This window comes from Onychomys torridus, chromosome X (assembly GCF_903995425.1).
Source record: "Onychomys torridus chromosome X, mOncTor1.1, whole genome shotgun sequence".
NCBI classification, from domain to species: Eukaryota; Metazoa; Chordata; class Mammalia; order Rodentia; family Cricetidae; genus Onychomys; species Onychomys torridus.
Genome location: NC_050466.1, coordinates 129,017,823 through 129,039,286, shown reverse-complemented (window position 1 = coordinate 129,039,286; position 21,464 = coordinate 129,017,823). Strand labels below are relative to the sequence as shown.

At 36.2% G+C, this 21,464-nt stretch overlaps 1 protein-coding gene across 1 annotated transcript in view; it reads left to right on the top strand.

The window, feature by feature from the left end:
- Positions 1-21,464, top strand: part of Lrch2 (leucine rich repeats and calponin homology domain containing 2) — a 102,450-nt gene that overhangs the window by 31,811 nt on the left and 49,175 nt on the right. The window contains exons 2-6 of the mRNA XM_036175676.1: positions 3,541-3,685; positions 6,400-6,526; positions 10,827-10,932; positions 11,014-11,150; positions 20,405-20,538. Of these exons, the coding sequence (XP_036031569.1) occupies positions 3,541-3,685; positions 6,400-6,526; positions 10,827-10,932; positions 11,014-11,150; positions 20,405-20,538 (649 nt within the window). The remainder of the gene's footprint in view (positions 1-3,540; positions 3,686-6,399; positions 6,527-10,826; positions 10,933-11,013; positions 11,151-20,404; positions 20,539-21,464) is intronic.

The window sequence follows — 21,464 nt, the reverse complement described above, 5'->3', positions numbered from 1 at the left end:
GACACTTTGAAGCCCTATGTCTCTAACTGTCAGTGCTTAAGAGCTACCTACATAAGACACACAGAGTTTGAAAGTCCAGACTATAAGCCTCTGTAACTTGTGGCTGCCAATATTAAGGAAACTTCTCTGTTGTTTTTGCCTTGATTCCTATGTGGATAAGAGCAAAAGAACCCTGTGTTATAACACCAAAATTAAACAAATAAAAGTGAGAAAACCTCAGTCATCATGTTTTAATGAAGCTGGAAGAGAAAAAGCAATGAACATGGAGAGCTGTTGTTTGAGAGAGCCTAAACTCTCTGATCTACCTAAAAATGATAACTCTTCATAGCTTAGAGATCGTAGATCTTAACGGAGTCCTGGCAAAGGGAGGAGAGCAGACCAAAGCAGGAGATAGTTAGAGCGTGGCATGCTACAACACAACTGGAAATAATTCTAAACCAAATCACAACTGTGCATTTGTCTCTCAGTTATTCCTGGTCATTATTTCTATGCAATAATGACTTTCAAGACTGAGTCTCTGACTGAGCCAGTCTTGGTGGCTCATAATTATAATACTTGCATTTGTGAGGATAAGGCAGAAGTATTAACATGCATTTGAAGCAAGCCTTGCCACAGCCTGCTGCAGGGCAGCTTAGGCTATCACATAAGACTCCGACCCATCAAATAAAAAAGATTAAACTTTTAAAGAATAGTAGTATTAACATTAAAAATATTCTATACTTTACAAATTTAAAAACATCCTTATTATTTAATGTCATGAACATATTTAAATCAATTATATTGAATAATTAGCCTAAATATTTTAAATATTATTCCTTTTTAAAAATTCCATTGTATGATATAAGAATATGTAAAAACCAAAAAAGAAAATGTAAAAACTATATTTCTAACTTGTTAAAATTTAATGGTATTTCTATAAGGAAGAAATAATATGTTATTTTTTTCTTCCTAGCACTTTTTTTTTTTTTTTTTTTTTTTTGGTTTTTCAACAGAGTTAGTTTCTCTGTGTAGTCTTGGCTGTCTTGGAACTCACTCTGTAGACCAGTCTGGCCTAGAGATCCACCTGCCTCGACCTCCCAAATTCTGGGATTAAAGGTGTGTGCCACCAATGCCAGACTTTTCTAGCCCCTTTTGTCTGTTTTTATTTTGTTATGCTTTTATGTTGTGGGCATGTGTGTGTGCTGTGCATTTTCATGTGGTTGCAGGCACACATGTGTCACTGTGCATGTGTGTGTAGGTCACGGGACAACCTCAGGTGTCAGATCACACTTTTCCCCTTATTTGAGACAAGATTACTTGTAGTTCTTGTGGCTTACTACAGGGTGTCTGGCCTGCAAGCTCCTGGGGGTTCTCTTGTCTCTGCTTCCTTCTCACCTAAGAGATCTAGTATTGCAGATATGCACTAGATCAGCCAGCTTTAGGGGCTCACAGAGACTGAAGGAGCAATCACGGAGCCTGCATGGATCTGCATAGGTCCTCTGCATACATGCTGTAGTTGTCTAGCTTGGGGTGTTTGTGAGACTGCTAACAATGGGAGGGGAGCTGTCTCTGAATACTTTGCCTGCTCGTAGGACCATTTTCCTCCTATTGAGTTGCCTAGTTCGGCCTTGATAGAAAGGTTTGCGCCTAATTTTATGCACCTTGTCATAAGATTTGTCACGCCATTGCATGCCACACTTGGATTAAATGTGTGCACCCCCAATGACTAGCTGACAGCCAGTCTTGATCTCTCTTAGTTAAGTGACATTTTTCTGTTTCTATGGTTTTGTGGCATTAATGATATTCCTATAACTTCTAATTTTATCTATTCATTGGAGACATCATGTCTGAGAATAATAATCAGATAATGTTCATTAGATATTTTCTTCAAAAAGAAAAATATCCCACCTGTAGCAGTAGCAACAAAAATCTGGTTCCACTTGCACTGATGTTGGGTAACATCAATCAAAGTCTAGGCTAGAATCCTCTGGCTATCTCTGATTCTTAATTCTTACTAGTCCACATTCCTTGTTCCATCTCCTTCCCCATTTTGTGCCAATACTAAATCTATTACACATTCTACCCATTTTCTCTTTTCTAAATACCATTACTTCTCTCTGGGACCATTGAATTATTTATTAGTAATTCATATGAGATGATGTACAGAGGAATCTACTGAGCATAATTATATCATTAGAATGTCAAATTAATTGTAACACATAACTTTAACTTCTGAGATTGTGAAGTTACAAGAATAAGAGGAGCCAGGTGTGCTGGCACACATGTTTATTCTCAGCACTGGGGAGGCAGGGACAGGAGTATCTTTGTGAGTTCAAAGTCAGCCTTGTCCAGGACAACTAGGACTTTTAGACAGAGAAAAATCTGTCTCAAAAAAAAAAAAAAAAAGAATAAGAGGGAAATCCATATATATAAAGTATGATAACTTCATTTTCCCTCTTTGCTTCATTCTTTGGTATCCAGATAGTGTTCAGATTTCATTTTTTAGTAATTGTATAATTTCTTTAAGTTATTAAGAATCTTGTGATATTCATCTAAATAAACTTTCATATTTTATAGTTAGAAATTAATAGTTCAAGATTCCTTAGCTAATGATAAAATTTTAGATGGTAATGTGAATCAGCTCTTTACCTCTGTCTCCACTTTCTTTATCCATTTGTATTAATACATACATATTAATGTTCTGAAGAGGGAACTCACTCTGTTGATGAATAAACAGGTTTCTTTCCTCACAGTGAGGATGTTGAGCATTATTGGTAGGAGATTGTTTTCCTGCTGAGGACATTACGAGTGGTGGGCCTGGCTGGACGGTAGATGTTCTCCTGATGTAGATAATCCTTTTCTGAAGATTCTTATCTTTGAAGCCAATTAAGTATAACAAATGAGGACAAACAATGTTATTTCCATAAGGCAATTGATGTGATAATTAGCTAGGTCGTTGAGAACCACTTGTATTTTATGTTTTGTAGTTGTTGTTGTTTGTTTGTTTGGCAGTCAGGGCTAGAGAGTGAACAGGCTACTATTATAGTGCTCAACATAATCTTCAACAACAAGTATTTATCCAAAAGGATATATATATAATGTATTGATGTGGAGAAACGAAATCTTTCTGGGTATTTTTTTTTTTTTAGTCTAACAATGTGATGTCCTTTTCAAATTTCAAATTTCAAAATTTTTTCTTTTTCTTTCTTATGTGGTATGTGTGTGTTTATGTACTGCAGGGAATAGAGCTCATGGCCTTTGTTCATATAGTCAAGTATTCTACCACTGAACTATACCTCCCACTATTGATTTATTTAAAGATAAATATCATAATTTGCCTTTTCAACAGATTTAGAAGCATATTTTGTTAATATGATTTTAAAGTACATTTATTGATAAACATTTTACATTACTATATTAAAATAGTTTTTCTTCAAGATAGTGGTAAATACTATTTTATAATATATTCAATAGTTGGTTAGATTCTGAGTGAAAATAGTTCTGTTTATTACTGTATATACAGGTGTATATCTGTTATTCAAAATCATTTTTGTTTTTCAGATCTTTCCAGAAATCGCTTTACAGAAATTCCTTCAGATGTGTGGTTATTTGCACCACTTGAAACATTAAACCTATACCATAATTGTATCAAAACCATTCCTGAAGCCATTAAGAATTTGCAGATGTTAACATACCTTAACATTAGGTAAGCAAACAATTAAATTTTTTTTTTCAGGTCTAGAAAGATGGCTCAGCAGTTAATAGAATAGGCTGCTGGTTTCAGAGGACCAGTGTTTGGTTCCCAGCACCCTCATATTGGCTCATAAGCACCTTTACCTAGTTTCCCAGAACTCAATCACCTCTTCTGACTTCCTCAGGCACCAGCAATACACATGATGTACATACATGCAAGCAGACAAACACTCATTAATATGAATAATAATAATTAATAATAACATTGTATTTAATAAAATATTTTTTTTAGTCTTTAATCACTTTTAATAGTAAAGGAATGTGTTTTGTTTATGCTCACATTGTTTTAGGCTTTTGGTCTTGTTCTTTAAGTCAATGTTTCTCAAAGCTTTGTACATAAGAACTATCTGGGGATTCTGTTAGTTCTACTGAGGGACCTACATTTTCTAAAAGGTCTCTTGGTAATTCACCCGCATGTGTGCTGGTCATTAGATCTCACTTTGGAATGTAAATATTTTCCTCATTTGTTGCCAAATTGTCTGAGTTCACTTATATGGCACTCTAGTTACAGTCAAACATTATAATGAAACACATTTTAAGTAAAGTTTTATCATTTGTAATGTTGCCAGTTCAAGAATGGGCAAAATCGCCAGGCGGTGATGGTGGACACCTTTAATCCCAGCACTTGGGAGGCAGAGGCAGGTGAATCTCTGTGAGTTCGAGGCCAGCCTGGACTACCAAGTGATTTCCAGGAAAAAGGCACAAAGCAACACAGAGAAAACCTGTCTCGAAAAACAAAAAACAAACAAACAAAAAACAAACAAGCAAACAAAAAAGAATGGGCAAATGGGGATGGAAGGTTGGAAAGTTTGCAAGTGCATGAGATGACAGAACATCTTTATGCTTAACATGTTTTTTTTTTTCTTTCAGTGATGGGATCAACCCAGGGTGTTGTGCATGCTAGGCAAGCATTTTATCACTGGATGACACCCCTAGCCATTTTATGCGTAATATGGGTTTACTATGTATTAGGCATCATTGCAAGTGTTTGACCCATATTACCTCATTTAATATTCCAACATCATTAAGAGATAGGTCATATTATTTCTATATTCCATATGAGAAAACTGGGTTATCTGTTTGCAAAAAGCCATATATTGATACAGATGTTCTTCTGTATCAGTGGGAGAATGACATTCCCAAAAATACTAAAGTCCACCAATATTCAATCTATATTCAGTTTCCTTACATAAAAAGGTATAGTGTATGGAGAATTATAACTGGAATATAGGATGTTAGGTAGTTCAGAAGTCCTTTGAGGATTACGAATTGAAGAGCATTGTCCTTCCCTTTTTACATACCCCCCCCCCAAAAAAAAAAACCCCAGGAAATCTTTAAAGCCAGCCTAGTATTTCTGGAAATTCTCTGCAGAGGTAAGATGGGGTGAAGTATCTTGTCTCACCTCCCCATTCTTGCTTGAATAACACAGAGCTTTTGTCCCTATATACATTATATAAAACACTAGGTAGAGGTCTCTAAATGCTAATTTGAAAAATAGGGAAACAATGATAGCTTATTGCTTGTCAGTGCTTGCTAGTATATAATTGGAATGTTGTCTTTTCTATATATTTGATTTTCCCATATTTTGGGTCAATCTGTCTGCATTTGACATTTGATTATAAAAGATGAAGGGTGAGGATATCAACGGCAGATTGATCAGTTTTCAATCCAGGCTCTCGTTGTTGTCAACAGTGTTACTTTGGAATGTTTTACTTATTCTCATTGTAATTTACTTTCCTTTTTTAAATGGGGCTCATGATGAGTGTTTTCCTAAAGTAGGTTGATGTGATGGACAGTTGATTGAATTCAAGTGAGTTTTTCTGAACATTTACTGGCACATAGTAAGTACTCAATAAAATGTTAGTTGATGCTGTATTTAAACGTACTCTAGGGAATTTTTCATTAATGTTAAGCTGATATAAATGCGCTATCAGGCTGTTAAGGTGCAAACTATCTAAAAACCACTGGTGTTTTTAAAGATTCATTTTATTTTATTTATATGTATGTGTGTGTGGGTGTGCATATAAGTGCTTGTGGAGGCCAGAAGATGATGTCAGATTCCCTGGAGCTGAAATTAACAGGAGATGGTTTACTGCACCATGCACGTGCTGAGAATGAAGTTTGGGTACTCTGCAACAGCAGTCTACATCCCTAACTGCTGAGCCATCTCTCCATGCTCCAAGCTACTGAGATTTTAAAAGATAGATTTTTTTCCATCACTTTTAGCACAATGTCAGCAAATTCACCTCAAAACCTTTCCATGTTTAGACTTATGAAGGTATTGATTGGGCTAAAATTATGACCCAGAAGAAGATTCTGGCATTCTCTAGCTCATAAAAATCCTGAATTATTGCATGGGTGACATGTGTGAGCAGTACCATATGTATTAAAAGAATCTTTGCTATCAAACTTGTTTTTGAATCCCTGCTACGATGGGAAAGTCACTTAGTGAGCTTTTCCTTCCATTTTTCATATTTGTATATTATAGCTAATATTATCCATCTTGCGTTAATGTGAAGATTAGACACTGCATGACAGGAAACACTCAATAAATGGTACTTGTTAGTGAATGCTTATGATTTACTGTTGAGATGGTTTGTGCTTTTTATTCTAACATCAAGATTCAGACATACTTTTCACAACGAGACTTCCTTAATTTCTTTTCAGTCGAAATCTTTTATCAACATTGCCAAAATACCTATTTGACCTTCCCCTTAAAGTTTTGGTTGTCAGCAATAATAAACTGGTATCTATTCCAGAAGAAATTGGAAAATTAAAAGATTTGATGGAGCTGGTGAGTAAAATATTGTATAAAATTATATATGCTGCATATAATATCTACCTTTTCATTTTGGAATTGTACTAATTACTTTGTGGAATTTCACTGTAATTAAGAAAAAGAGATAACTTGTTATATGTGTAAATTCTGTTGGGTAACAATTTCAGGTGCATTTATTTATGTCTGATTTTAGCTTGATAATTCCTCAGTTGTAGATGCTTTAGGAAGCTCAGTTATGAGCTTTCAGTAATATGTTTCCAGTGAATTAATATTTATTCGCTTATATTATGGACAGAGAAGTTCTTAAGGAAATGAGTTTTTGCTAATGTTTTATGGAGCTGATGAAGAGAGTAGAATGTAGTGTGTAGTGGTAAAAGTAGAGAAGGCAGCCGTGTGTGCTGGTGGTGCATGCCATTATCCTCAGCTACTCAAGGGAAGGGAGGATAATCATTTGAGCTTAGGAGTTTTTACATCAAGCTAAGTAAAATATTGAGACCTTATTTCACCAAAACAAACAAACAAATGAACAAATAACCAGTTTTTAAAAAGTAAAGCATAGTGTGCTCACAAACAGAATAACTTTCTTCAATTAATATGCTCACATGACTTTATAACACTTTTAGGACCAAAGTAAATGTAAAGAGGCAATTATATGCCATTGATTGTGGAAATTAATACAACATCTCTGAATAATAACGTTTTAGATTTTTAAAGGGCATTAAACTTCCAGAGCAAAACATAGAGTGCTCAAGCATTGAACTCTTTTCATATATTTGTATTACCTCAATATTACCCTATGCCATGCTGTTTACTTTTATTTTCTGTTTTGTATTAAGGTAAAGCTTTCCCAATAAATGCGTACTTTAGGAATTTTTTGAAGTAGGACTTGATTATTTGTCAAGGACCAGAAATTTTCTTTTAAAACTTATTAACAATTTTATGATGGAAACATATAGTTATAACAATGTATATTAATCAGAAATGTCAGGATTGTGTGCTAAGGAATCACTTCGTGTCCAGTTTCTTTTTACTCTTTAGAGCCATAGATGTTTGTCGTTAGAAAAGATCTTAGAAATGACCAAATCCAGTCACTACCTAATGCTACCTCTGTATTTCCAAGAAGGACAGTTCTCTGGGTATATTTGAACCTTCCCTAATTCTTTTTTTTAGAATTCTATTTTTTAGTATTTTTTATTGTTTTCAATCAAAATAATGCTCCTCTTAGCTTTTTCTATTGACCTTGGCCACTGGGTGAAAAAATGTACAACTTCTCTTCCCTCAAATACTTGTATTCTCCTGAAATTTTGAGACCTGTTTTTTTTAAAAGGTAAAACATCCTTATTAACTTTATTTGTTACAATGACTTTCTTTTTGTGTGTGTTCTATTTATTTAATTTGAATTATGTTGATTTACTAATGTAATTAAATATTCGATTTTGAGAACCAAATTTTAGCAGGTGCTTCATTCCACAGTTTGCATAACTTTCTTTTTAAATCATATTTATCAGTACTTTGAAAATTTCATATAGTACATTTTGATAATATTCACCACTTTTCCCAACTTCCCCCTGGCCCCCCAAATCTACCCAGCTTCCGTACCCACTGAATATTGTATATGCTTTAAAAAATGTAAAAACCCATTCAGTTCAGTTTTGCTGCATATATAGTCTTGAGTGAGTGGCCTTCGCTGGAGTATAGTCAGCCTCAGTCTTTAAAACAAACAAACAAACAAAAAACCCACAAAAACTTTTAGTAAATATACTCAAATAAGGAAGTTCCTGTGTAATAGAAATGAAAAACATTGGAAGTCCATATAAAATAGAAAGTGACTATAATTAGCTAACCCTATGGAAATTTTCAATTAAACCTTAGTCATCTTTTTTTTTCTTTATGTAAGAATTACACATAGGTACACAACATGAAGAATTTGGAAAAATTAAAGGATGCTAAAAAGTTCTCTTTAATAAATGCTATAGAATAGGTTTCAACAACATTTTCATGAATGTATACCCCTGATTTAATTCCACGATTTTTATCATGCCGGAAGTTTGGTTTCTTTTCATTTTTTACATTGGCTTATCAATAGATAAGGCATTTTATATACAGTATCAGTGTGGAAAAAATTAATTACTGATCATCTACTATGATACTTTAAACTTTCAGTCTTTGTAATATAAGAAAATAACTGTATAGTAATAAGTATCTCTTTATAAATGAAATAAAAATTACTGATAACTGGATTTGTTGTTTCTACTAATAAGTCTTGTCTCATTTGTTGCATACTATAAATCATGTAACTATGCAGGATTTCATTAATACCCAGTAGTTCATAAACAATGTTACAAAACCGTTTATGAATTCTTCATGCCGCAAGGTAAACAGTTTTTATAGTGTACTTTCATCTCATTTAAGTTGAAGCTGTTCTTTTGGATATTTTCCTACTTTGATGTGAAGCAGATTGGTAGGCTTTCTTTAAGTGGTTTTATTATGTGGCTTTTTAAAATTGACTACAGTAGCTTAATTTCTTCCACAGTTCATAGTTCTCAGGAAATATCTACTTTTGGACATCATATAATCCAGGGATGTTTTGAATAGACCAAAACTCTTACTGCAATTATAATAAATAAGCATCCACATCCATATATTCTGGATGATACGCTCAAAGTAAATTAACATGGTTTCCAATAACTCCTCAGCTAAGGGTGGGACTTCCTGCTCATTTCTTTTCTCCATTCTGGCATGTCTTGCTTGAGCTTGCACAGGTCTTGTGGACACTGTCAAAATTGTTGTGGGGTCACATGTGCAACTTCTCTTCTGTATTGGAAAACACTGTTTTCTTGTGCTTATCCTTAATCATTCCACACCATCTTCCACAATGATCTCTGAGCCTTGGAAGGAGAAGGTGTGGTATAGATGTCCACTTTAGGGCTGATCATTCCACAGCTTCTTATTCTCTGAACCCTTAGTAGTTATAGGACTCTGTGTTAATAGTCTACTGTTAACAGCTTTTCTGAGGGTTGAAAAGTGCACTAATTATGTGTATAATAATAAATCTTAAGGAGTCAGGTTAATGCTGTGTTTATCTAGCGCAATAGTCGTAGGTTGTCTCCTAGTAGCTATGACCTGCCTAGCCACAAGTTATTGTTCTGATAGTGGTGCCAGGTATGGGTTTCATGTTGTGGAGCAGGCATTCAATTCAACCAAGAAGTTGTTATTTTAGCCCCATGTTTTTCATGCCACTATTGCACCAATGGCAGACCAGTCATTATGGTAGTTCACAGGGTTTTATGCTGGGTAATATTGATGCTTACTTTTCTCTTCTGGTAGCATGCATAAGACCTTTTAGAACTGTGAGAGCTAGCTAGTAGGGATGAAGCTTCCAGGTGAGTACCAGCTTGATTTCTCCATGTCCTGTGTCTCAAGTAGTTGGTATCTTCAGCAAAAGGTCTTTCTGTCAGTGTGTGAGGCTAGCCAATGGCAACAGCAAGAGCCTGTAATATTTGTGGGTCTTTAGGCCCTCATTGGCCAAAAGTTCTCAAAGAAGTAGTCCATTCCTGTCACTGGCCTTTTCATTTGATAATGTATGAAGTCTAAAAGGAGCATTGTTGACCTATTATTGGGTAACTCCATTTTAACTATTTATGTATACATGTGAATTTATCTATCTATATCTGTATTTAAAGAAGCTTCTACAGTAATAGATTTCCATATGATCTTTTTTTTCAAAAGTTCTTTAGATGAGTGAGCATTAAATCAGGGTTATATCTTTATAACCTTGAAAGACTTAAGATTCTAATTCCCTTGGATACCTTTGAGTGGGATTTGGACTACAAAATATGTGCTTATAACTGTTTCATATTCTTATCTCTTTTGTAGAGAGTAATTTATTTAAACTTATCATGATTATGGTGTCTGTTTCTCTAATTCACATCTCTAAATCCTTGACTTTCTTGAGACATTTATCCTCCTAAATAATCTGAAATGAACTATAATAATTGGTAGATTATTTAAGTTGGTTGATAGTTATCCATAGTGTTTTATCTCTGCTTGAACATTGACTCATTATTCTAATTTCAATGGACAAAGTTGTTCTTTAGTTCAGAGTTTTTCTTATGTACTAATTAAAACTAATCTCAAATTTTGTGTAGAATTTTTTATTGACTGTGGTGTATTGACTTATGATCTAATACAAATAAACCTCTGCCAGAAAAGAACATTAAAAGTAACTTTGCTTCTTTAAAATTTTAAATTTTAAAATTGAAAATATATTTGTATTTTTAAATTCGATATTACTTTACTTTCTTGTTTTCCTTAGGACATTAGCTGCAATGAAATTCAGGTTCTTCCTCAACAAATGGGAAAATTACATTCCCTTAAAGAGTTAAATATAAGAAGAAATAATCTTCATGCTTTGCCAGATGGTAAGATATTCTCTGTTTTCACTTACTCAAGTAAGAGAGTAATCATACAACATTTAACTTTTGTTTTTCATTTCTGAACAGAATTAGGAGATCTCCCCTTAGTCAAGTTGGATTTCTCCTGTAATAAAGTGACTGAAATTCCTATTTGCTATAGGAAGCTGCATCATTTGCAAGTAATAATTTTGGATAACAATCCATTGCAAGTGCCGCCAGCACAGGTTTGTAATAAGCATCTGATACTTCGTTCTTTTCAGTTTTATCATGACTTCATGTTTATTAAATTTAAAAACAGTATCATATGAGTCAATGTTGTCTTTTACATAGCATTATGTAGGGTTTTTCTAAGAACTGACATTTAGCATTTTTTGTTTGGTTTGGTTTTAAGATGATCTCATGTATTTTTATGCTGGGGTCAATCTTTCTGTGTGGTGTATCGCTCTGATTTTTTATTTTTTATTTTTTTGAGACAGGGTTCTTTTGTGTAGCCCTGGCTGTCCTGGAACTCACTCTAGTCCAGGCTAGCCTCAAACTCATGGATATTCACCTGACTCTGCCTCCCAAGTGAAGGGATTAAAGGCGTGCCTGGCAAGATGGCTATGCATTTTGATCCTCCTCCTGCTTCTACCTATCAAATGATGGACTTGGAAATCTGTGCCACCATGCCCTCTTAGAGACTTTACTTTTACTTTGATAATAGTTTTAGTGTAGGTTATAGAAAAGCATTTGGAAAATTTAGAATCACCCTTTCTCTGTGTGCATTTATAGTTCTGATTGTAAATGTTATTTTAAAAAGAAAGATTCTGAACTCTCTCAGGTATACATTTGTTGTTTGACTATTGGTATAATGGGTATTGATATGTGGGTTGGAATTAGAGTTCTTCTAGGAAAATTCCATGCTGGGCGTTAAGATAGGCTGTCTGTAGGCCCAAGAGTGCTTTGTCTGAGGAAACATATCTCACATAAGGAAGACTAACTACATACTAACTACAGGGTACAGGATATTTTTGTCACTGAGATGGAATTATGACAGATAAAAAAATACAAATGGAAAACATTAATTTTAGCTTTTAATATAATGATTATTAAAACCACAAGTAATCCACTAAAACAATAAAGAACAACATAAGTTATAAACTCAGGAGAACAAAGAGAATCATGAGAAGCAGACAGCAGGATTTTGAAAATGGTACAATAGGTGGAATAGTGGTAACTAGTGCCTCCACATACGAGGCACAGATTTGCCTGAGGAGCACAACAGTTCCTACTACCGCCAAGCTTTGATCATTAGCATGTGAAGAAGTGCCTTTTTTCTTTAAACAATGATACATTGCATTCATTACAGAGAGAATAAATATTTTTCTTTTTTATACATTTATTAATTTTTAGGAAATTTCATACAATGTGTCTTGATCATATTCACATTCACCCCTACTCCTCCCTCTCCCTCCTCCAAGATCCACTTACTCCCTATCATGTCTTCTTTTTTTGCTTGCTTTTTATCAGAAGAGACTTTTTCCCAGCAGCTGTCTGGGTCCTCTGCCTCTTACAACCTTTGATTCTCATGTTCTGTGATTTTTCTGAGCCTTAAGTGTAGGAGCTATGTTGCATATGTGTCTGTAGGGGCTGGGCATCCAACAGTCAGATGATCTCTGCATTTTGACCAGTTGTGGCTTTCTTTTTTCCTTCATTTTTATTGCAAATAGATTTTTTTCATACAATATATTCTGGTGGTTCTACCTCCCCCAACTCCCAGGTCCTACTCACCTTTCCATACATTCAAATCCACATCCTTTCTTGCTGTATCTCACTAGAAAACAAACAAGCATCTAAAAATAATAAGTTAAAATAAAAATAAACAAACCTGAATAGGACCAGACAAGCAAGCAAATAAACAGAAAAGTAGAGTCAAAGAAAAAGCACAAGAAACACATATATAGGGCTGGAGAGATAGCTCAGAGGTTAAGAGCACCGACTGCTCTTCCAGAGGTCCTGAGTTCAATTTCTAGCAACCACATGGTGGCTCACAACCATGTGTAATGAGATCTGGCACCCTCTTCTTTATACATAATAAACAAATAAATCTTTTTTAAAAAGAAACACATATATATATGTAGAGACATGCACACACACACACACACACACACACACACACACACACACTGAAATCCACTAAAAACATAACATCAGAAACCATAATAAGTAAATAAAGGACCTGTATGGTAAGGAAAGAAAAAAAAGAAAGAAAAAAGAAAATGCTGAGACAAATCATTATGAGAAAAAAGAAAAGAAAAGAAAAAAAACTTCCAGAAAATTTCATTGAGTTTATTTTGAGTTGGTGTCTACTTCTGGGCCTGGGGCCTGGCCTTTAAAGTGATTTGTATACCCAATGAGACACCATTAGAGAAACTAATTTTTCATTTGCAAGTAGTTATCAATTGGAGACAGCTTCTGGGTTTGGGATTGGGGTTTGTGTCTACTTCCCTTCTCAGCACTGGGACTCTGTCTGGCTTAGACCTGTGCAGGCACTATGCATGCTGCTACAGTCTCTGTGAGTTCATATGTGCATTGGTTCTGCTGTGTTTAGAGAGCCTTGTTTTCTTGGTGCCTCTCATCTCCTCTGGCTCTTACAATCTTCCCACCTCCTCTTCCACAGGGTTCCCTGTAGTTGTGGCTTTCTTTAATGATCTCTATCAACTGAGGGGTGGGAACTACACTTATTTGTGGATGTAAGGATAAATATTTGTAATGCAGTAGAAATTATACTGGTTTAGGTAACTTGCTGTAGTTTCTCTTCTACTTTCCATGTGCTCCTCAGTCATGGATAATTGGTTAAATTTACACTGCTAAGCAAGAATTCTCCTCTACTGAGTGAGTCTTTTTTTTCCTTTTAATTAAGAAATTTTCTGTTCATTTTACATACCAACCACAGATCCTCCTCTCATCCCACCTTCACTTCCTTCCCCTAGCTTTTCCCCCAGCCCATCCCCCATCCCCTCCTCTGGAAAGGTAAGGCCTCCTATGGGGAGTTAGCAAAGCCTGGTACATTCAGTTGAGGCAGGTCCAAGCTCCTCCTTGCTGCATCAAGGCTGAGCAAGGTGTCCCATCATAAGTAATAGGCTCCACAAAGCTAGTTCATGCACTAGGGATAGATACTATTCCCACTGAGTTTTAAGTCCTTTGAACTGACTTGGTTACCCCCAAGATATTAGTACCATTATTGCATCTTTGAGACTATCTTGCCATATTGGTCAGTGTTATGGTTCATTGATGTTACAGCTATGTAGGACTATTGTTTGTTTTGATCTGTTGGCAGATTGCATATGTGGTTCCTTCTGAAACTACAATTGGTAGTTTTCATTGAGGAGGCTTCCAGTTCAGTTCAAGAAGGGGTCCTTATAAAAAGCCAGTTGTGGTGGCACATGCTGGTAGGATTTGCTGAAGGAGGCAGAGGCAGGAGGATCACAAGTTTGAGGCCAGCCTGGGCAATATATTTTAAAAACTCAGCTAGCTCAGTCAGTAGAGCATGGGACTCTTAATCCCAGGGTCGTGGGTTTGTGTCCCATGTTGGGTGCCAGATATTGCGGGAGTTTTTATGGCAATTCCACGTAGTTAAAAAGGAGGTTGATTTGGGGGGGTAATTTACAGCTAGTAAAGGGGTTGATTATAGGATCCATGAGAAGTGAGGTGCAGTCCAGCTGGGTTCTCTGGAGAACTCCACTGGCATCCAGGATCACCAGGAACCAAGAGAGCCAGCACATTGGGATCTCGGGTCATAAGGGCTCCCGTGTTGGCCCAGCCTCAGGGACAGGTCATAGGTAGACATGACAGTTACTAGAAGCCTCACTGGGGGTAATACTTCCAGTTCAAAGCTGGAACAGCTACCCACTGCAGTTCCTCCAAGTAAACTGTGTTGTCTTTAGCAATTGAATCTTACCTTCTTTTTCTAGAAGGCACTAAGGGCATTGATATAACATATATTGTTTTTGGGGTCCCTTTGGTGCCCTTAATCAGAAACTTGTAAGGAAGTTTCCCATGCCTGGCACTGGGTTTTTGTTAGATAGTAGAGGCTTTTGGAGGGAGCATTGTGTGACTTCAGTTAACCTACATGCACACATACACACACACACACACACACACACACACACACACACACACACACAGAGTCCCATGTAATACTAAAAAGTATATTCATAAGAATGTGAGGAACATGTTAAAAACTTACGTCAGAGCCTACTGACAGTCAGCTAGGTAACTGGGTAGAGGTGTGCAGATTGGTAGAGACAATAAAGACAGAAAAGAGTCGAGAGGACTGCCAGTCTATGCCAGACAGTCCCGAGTTTATTTCACAGCCAGCTTATATGCAGTTTCAAAAGACAGAGGTAGAGCAATGCACAGCACAGGCATTCAGCCACTATCTATCCTGTCTGCATCAAGGAGCAGGTGGCTTCATTTTTCTATCTGGTGTCAGCAGCGTGCATCTAGCTAGATAGTATGTTTCTTCCTTGGCTAGTCAGGACTTTCTCAAGCCCTTCAGTAAGACTCTACAGGCTAATCAGGACTTCCTCACAGCCCTGGAGCAAGCAAGCTTGAACTCTATTGACTCAGAATAGACTTCAAATTCAAACTGGGAAACTGAGTCAGTTGTGGGCTTCCACAATCTTACATTCTCTTCTAATAATGTATTTGTGTGAAACCAGATTTTCTATATAGTGAAAAATATAGTGACAGCTACAAAAAAGAATATTGAGTGTGGTGGTCATCCCAGCATCTGACATGGTGAGACAAGAGGATCAGCAGTTGAAACAGAGAGTTTGAGGCCAGCCTCAGTTATATGGAACTGTCTCAAGACATGTGTTCTTGGTGATCATGAACAATCTTTTAATTCTATGACTTGGTTTTTGTGTGTGGGGTGGGGTGGGGTGGGGTGGGGTGGGGTGAGGGCTACTATGCATGGTTCCAGAATCTATGGTTTTAATTGCTTTACCGTACTGAATTTTGAAAAGGCAGGGAAGTAAGGTTAACTGAAAAGATAGGGAATTCAACAAATGGTGTTGGTCAAACTAGTTAGAAACGTGTAGAAGATCCTCATCTCTCATTCTGCACAAAACTTAACTTCAAAGGGACCAAAGATTTCAATATAGGACCTCATATCTTGAAGTGCATGGAGAAAAAAGCAAGGAATATGCTTGGACTCATGTGTCACAAGAAAGGTCTTTATGAACAGGACTCCAGTAAGGCAAAACACTGAAATTAACAATACATGGAACCTCATGAAATGAAAATTTTTCTGTGCAGCAAAGGGGCACTATTACTTGAGTAAAGAGCCAGAATACAGAATGGGAAGAAAATCTTTACAAGCCTTACCTGTGTGAGAAGATTAGCCTCTAGAATATTAAAAAAATCAAACTTTGAAAGAACCTGAATATCATGAAAACAGCCAATTTAAAATTGGGGCATGAAAGTAAACACAGAATTTTCACAACAAGAAATACAAATAGCTGGCAAATACTTTCAGAAAGTTCAACATCCTCAGCTATCAGGTAAATGGAAAATGAAAACTACTTTGATATTTTATCTTATTCAAGTGAGAATGGCTATTAAAAAACAAAACAAAACAAAACAAAACCTCACCAACAAATGACCACAAATGCTGGCAAGGACGTTGACAAAGGAAAATACACTTACACTGTAGTACAAGTCCACAGTGATGCAACCACTATGGAAATTGGTGTGGCAGTTCCTCGAAAAAAGTTAGAATTAGATATGCTATATGACTCAGTTGGAGCACTCCTGGGCACATTGCCAAATGACTCTGTATCCTACTACACAGATACTTGGTCACCCATGCTCACAGTTGCTGTAGTTCAGATGTCCATCAACTGATGAATGGATAATTCAAGTGTGGTACATACCCATGATGAAAATTCACCTATATTCTTATAAAAATGGTTAGAGCTGGAAATAATTATCCTTGCAGAGGTAGTCCAGGCCCAGAAAAGGAAATGCCATGTGTTTTCTCTCACATGTGAATGTTAGCATTGCATTTTTAATGTGTGTGTTCTAATTGTAGTACCCAGAGAAGTCAAGAAACTAGTAAGGGACCATAGGAAGATACTTCAAAGGAGTAGGGATAGAAGACAAGTGGGATGAAAAAGGGAAGAAGAGTTATGGAATAAAGGTTAAATGGGGTGAGGAATGGAAGGGTATGATGCTATCTTTTCTCTAGTGTGTTTTGTTACCTTTTTTGTAAAAAGTCTGGTAGTTATATGTGTGTCTTCTAGTCGATTGATCAACATGTCTGTTTCTATGCAAGTATGATGCTGTTTAATTACTACAATTCTGTAGTATAACTTGATATCAGGGATGGCGATTTCTAGCACTGTTTTCATGGTTAAGGATTGTTTTGGCTGTACTGGCTCTTTTGTTTTGCCATTATTACTTTATGATAGTACTTAATCTCTTTTTAAAAAATCTCTGTGTGTATGAGTGTTTGTTGTGTATGCATGTGCTCGTGTGTGTGTGTGTGTGTGTGTGTGTGTGTGTGTGTGTGTGTGTGTGTAAGTGTGGGTGTGCACATACCACAGTACATATGTGGAGGTCAGAGGACAATCTCATGTGTTAGTCCTTCCACCTTGTTTAAAAAATGATCTCTTGTCTCTGCATATGCTGGCCTAGCTCTGCCATTTTTAAGGGATTTTCTTGTCTTCATATTCTATCTTGCTGTAAGAGCGTTGGGATTAGAGACTTGTGCTACAATATTTGTCTTTGTATTTTTAATGCGGATTTTAGGGATTCAAACTTAGGTCCTTATGATGTTGTGGCAAGTGTTTTACCCCATGAGTCATCTCTTCATCCACCAACCCTTTTTCTATCTAGTGGTTACCTTTTACCATTGCTTTTCTGTATTACCAGGGGAAATACTTTCTCAGGGAGTTTTCCTGGTTGAACTTCAACTACCTTGCAATTATTATGCTTCTTAACCGATCTATTCTCTATATGTTTATGTTATTTTTATTAGTCTTTCTTCATATTTTATATCAACATTTTCTGGGCTTGGTGAGATTACATATTTCTGTTTGAATCTTAGATTGTCTTTCAATAAAAAACCCAGAGCCAGATATTGGGATAAAAGCTGAAAGATTAGAGAAGCAGAACAAGCCACAGCCAACTTCTCTTCACCAACTCCTCAGCTGATCCTGTTTCCTCAGACTGAAAGCCTCTGAGTCTTCACCCAGAAAGGTCTCACCTGAACTGCCTTAGTTCCTGTTTCCTCACGCCATATATAACTTTCTCCGCTCTGCTGCTACTTCCTGGGATTAAAGGCGTGTGTGCTTCCCAGTACTGGGGTTAAAGGTGTATGCCACCACTGTCTAGTTCTGTTTCCAGTGTGGTCTTGAGCTCAGAGATCTAGATGGATCTTTGGCTGCTGAATGCTAGAATTAAGGATGTGTACCACCACTGCCTAACCTCTATGTCTAATCTAGTTGCTGGCTCTGGCTTCTGATGCTCATGCAAGCTTTATTAGGATACTATAGATATATAATATATCACCACAACATATTGAATGGTATATTTCTTATTTTTCTAATAGAAGTATTGTTCATGATATGGATTTTATAGTTTTCAGTAGTTTGTACATTTTGCTTTTAACAAGAAAATGTGAGTGAAATATAAAAAAAAATAGGGGCTTCCCAACTGGATCAGGCCTTCTGGATAAGTGAGACAGTTGATTAACTTGAACGGTTTGAGAGGCCCCCAGGCAGTAGGACCAGGACCTGTCCTTAGTGCATGAGCTGGCTGTTTGGAACCTTGGGCTTACACAGGGACACTTTGCTCAGCCTGGAAGGAGGGGACTGAACCTGCCTGTACTGAATCCACCAGGTTTAAATGAATCCCCAGGGGAGTTTTGGCCCTGGAGGAGAGGGGAATGGAGGGGAGGGGATGGTGGGAAGGTGAGGGTGGGGGTGGGAGGGGGAGGACAAGGGAACCCATGGCAGATATGTAAAATTAAACAAACAAACAAATAAATAAATAAATAAATAAATAAATAAATAAATGGATAAAAAATCAAACAAAAAAATAGAGGCTTGAGATTTGATGGCTCAACAGTTAAGAGCAATTTCTGCTCTTTCAGAGGACTCAGGTTCAGTTTCCAGTATGTGAATGATGACTCCAGTTGCAGCATCTCCCAAGCCCTCTTCTGCCTTCCATGGTCACTGGTACATTTACATACACACAAACACACATACACATAAAGTAAAAATGAACTTTTTTAAAAAATATGTGATTTATTTAAAAAAGAAATATTCACAGGGATTGCACAGATCTAAGCCAGATAGGGTCCCAGCACTGAGAGGGGAAGTAAATATAAGCCCTAACCCCAAAGCTGTCTGCAATTCACAACTGCTTGCAAAGGACGAATTAGTTTTCTCCCTCGGTATACCAACCACACTTAAGGACATTCCATCCAGCAGTGGATGACCAAAACAAAATGAAATCAATGGTATTTTTGAAGGGTTATTTTGTGTGTGTGTCTATGGGGGGGTTGTTTTAAAATGTTTTGTCTGCCCCCCCTTTTATTAAAAAAATTTACAGATCTTTTGTAAATATATAATGGTTTCCAATTTTTTTATAGCTTTTCTCTCTGTGTGAATGATGTAGCTCAGTGTCTGTATGTGTTTTTTGTTTGTTTTGTTCTATTTAGGTTTGTTTTTACTTTATTTTTTTCTTTTAATAATTAATAATAATATAATAATGTAGATAGATAGATAGATTGATTGATTTTTGGATGGGTGTGGTAGTGTAGAGGATCTGGGATGAGTTAGGGGAGGGGAAACCATAATCAGAAGAAAAAAATCCATTTTCAATTAAAGAAATAAAAGAACAAAAACTTCATTCTCAACAAAGAAAAAAGTAAAAACAAATATAAAAAACCTTTCTGATAAAAGGTGATAGAATATTTTTATTCATTATTAGTATTGTCACATTTTTCTTCCTTGCACTACACATATAATTCATTAAAATATATAAAATACCAAGATTGTGATATCTCAGCCTAATTTGAGTTCATATACATACATACATACATACATACACACACATATATACATATACATACACACACACACACACACACACACATATATATATATATATATATATATATATATATACATATACAAATTTGATAGTGTTCCTTTCTATTTGTGATTAGGTGGCAGAGAGATGGCTCAGCAGTTAAGTGCACTCTCTGTTCTTGAAGAGGATCTGAGTTTGTTTCCCAGCACCCACTTGGTGGCCCATAACCATCTAGAACTCTGATACCAGGGAGTATATATAGATTCCCATATCTTCTTCTGGACTCTGCCATATGGCACGCACAAGGTGCACATACATATAAGCAAAACACTCATACAGGTAAAAAATTATATTTGGAGTTATTACTAAATCGACTTCATTTTTTTGTTTACAGATATGCTTAAAGGGTAAAGTACACATATTTAAGTACTTAAATATCCAAGCATGTTGTAGAATGGATAAGAAACCAGATTCCCTGGATCTTCCATCGCTGAGTAAAAGAATGCCTTCTCAGCCTCTCACAGACAGGTAATGTGAATAGTCTTCATAGTCTCATAGCTTCACTTGATGATTGTCCTCAGTGGTTAGAAAAGAGACTTTATCATTCTTGGGTACACTGAATTTATTAGCCTGATAAAATCAGTGTTTAAAAAAATGTATTTGGCTGACAATCATTTGTCAACGAATAACTTCTGGGATACTGAACTGAATATGAGAATTTATTTTCAGATAGCATTATTTTAACACAGAAAGTGTCTAATTTTGACAATATAAGTAAAAGCATTGATTTCCTGACTGTTGTATCTGGTCGCCTACTTCTTTATTAAGGAATTTTTTAAAATTCATTTTACATACCAATCACAGATCCCCCTCTCCTCCCTCCTCCTGACCCCTCCCACCTTCCTCCCAACCCACTGTTCATTCCCTCCTCCAAGAAGGCTAGATCTTTTTGATCCTTTGATGCTTTAATCCTTGTAATAGCAAGTAGAATTTGACTTTGAACTGAAGTTGATGAAGAGGAAGATATTTTAGAGGTGCCTTTCTTCCTTTTCTTAATGTTTTTCCGATGTTGAGTATTCAATCTAAGCAAGAGCTCTATCACTAAACTATAACCCAGCCCTTTGTGTATGTGTGTGATCTTTTTATTTTTGCAGTGCTGGGAGTTGAATGCCGAGCCTGTTGTACGCTACACAAGTGCTGTAACATTCAGCTATACCTCTTTATCTCCTGGTCAAAATGATATGTCATTGATATTCTTTGATTGCACTGTCCTCTTTATGACCTTTTTATAGAGTGGATATGTTATTCTTTTTAATTCATACCTTCAAGATGTAGATTGCTCTGAAAAGCTTTTTGAAAATATAATTCCATCCAGAAATATGAAAAATAACTTGGAATGGGGTAAGACTACAGAAAGGGAGACTATGACCACCTAAAAATTTAAAGGTTTGTCG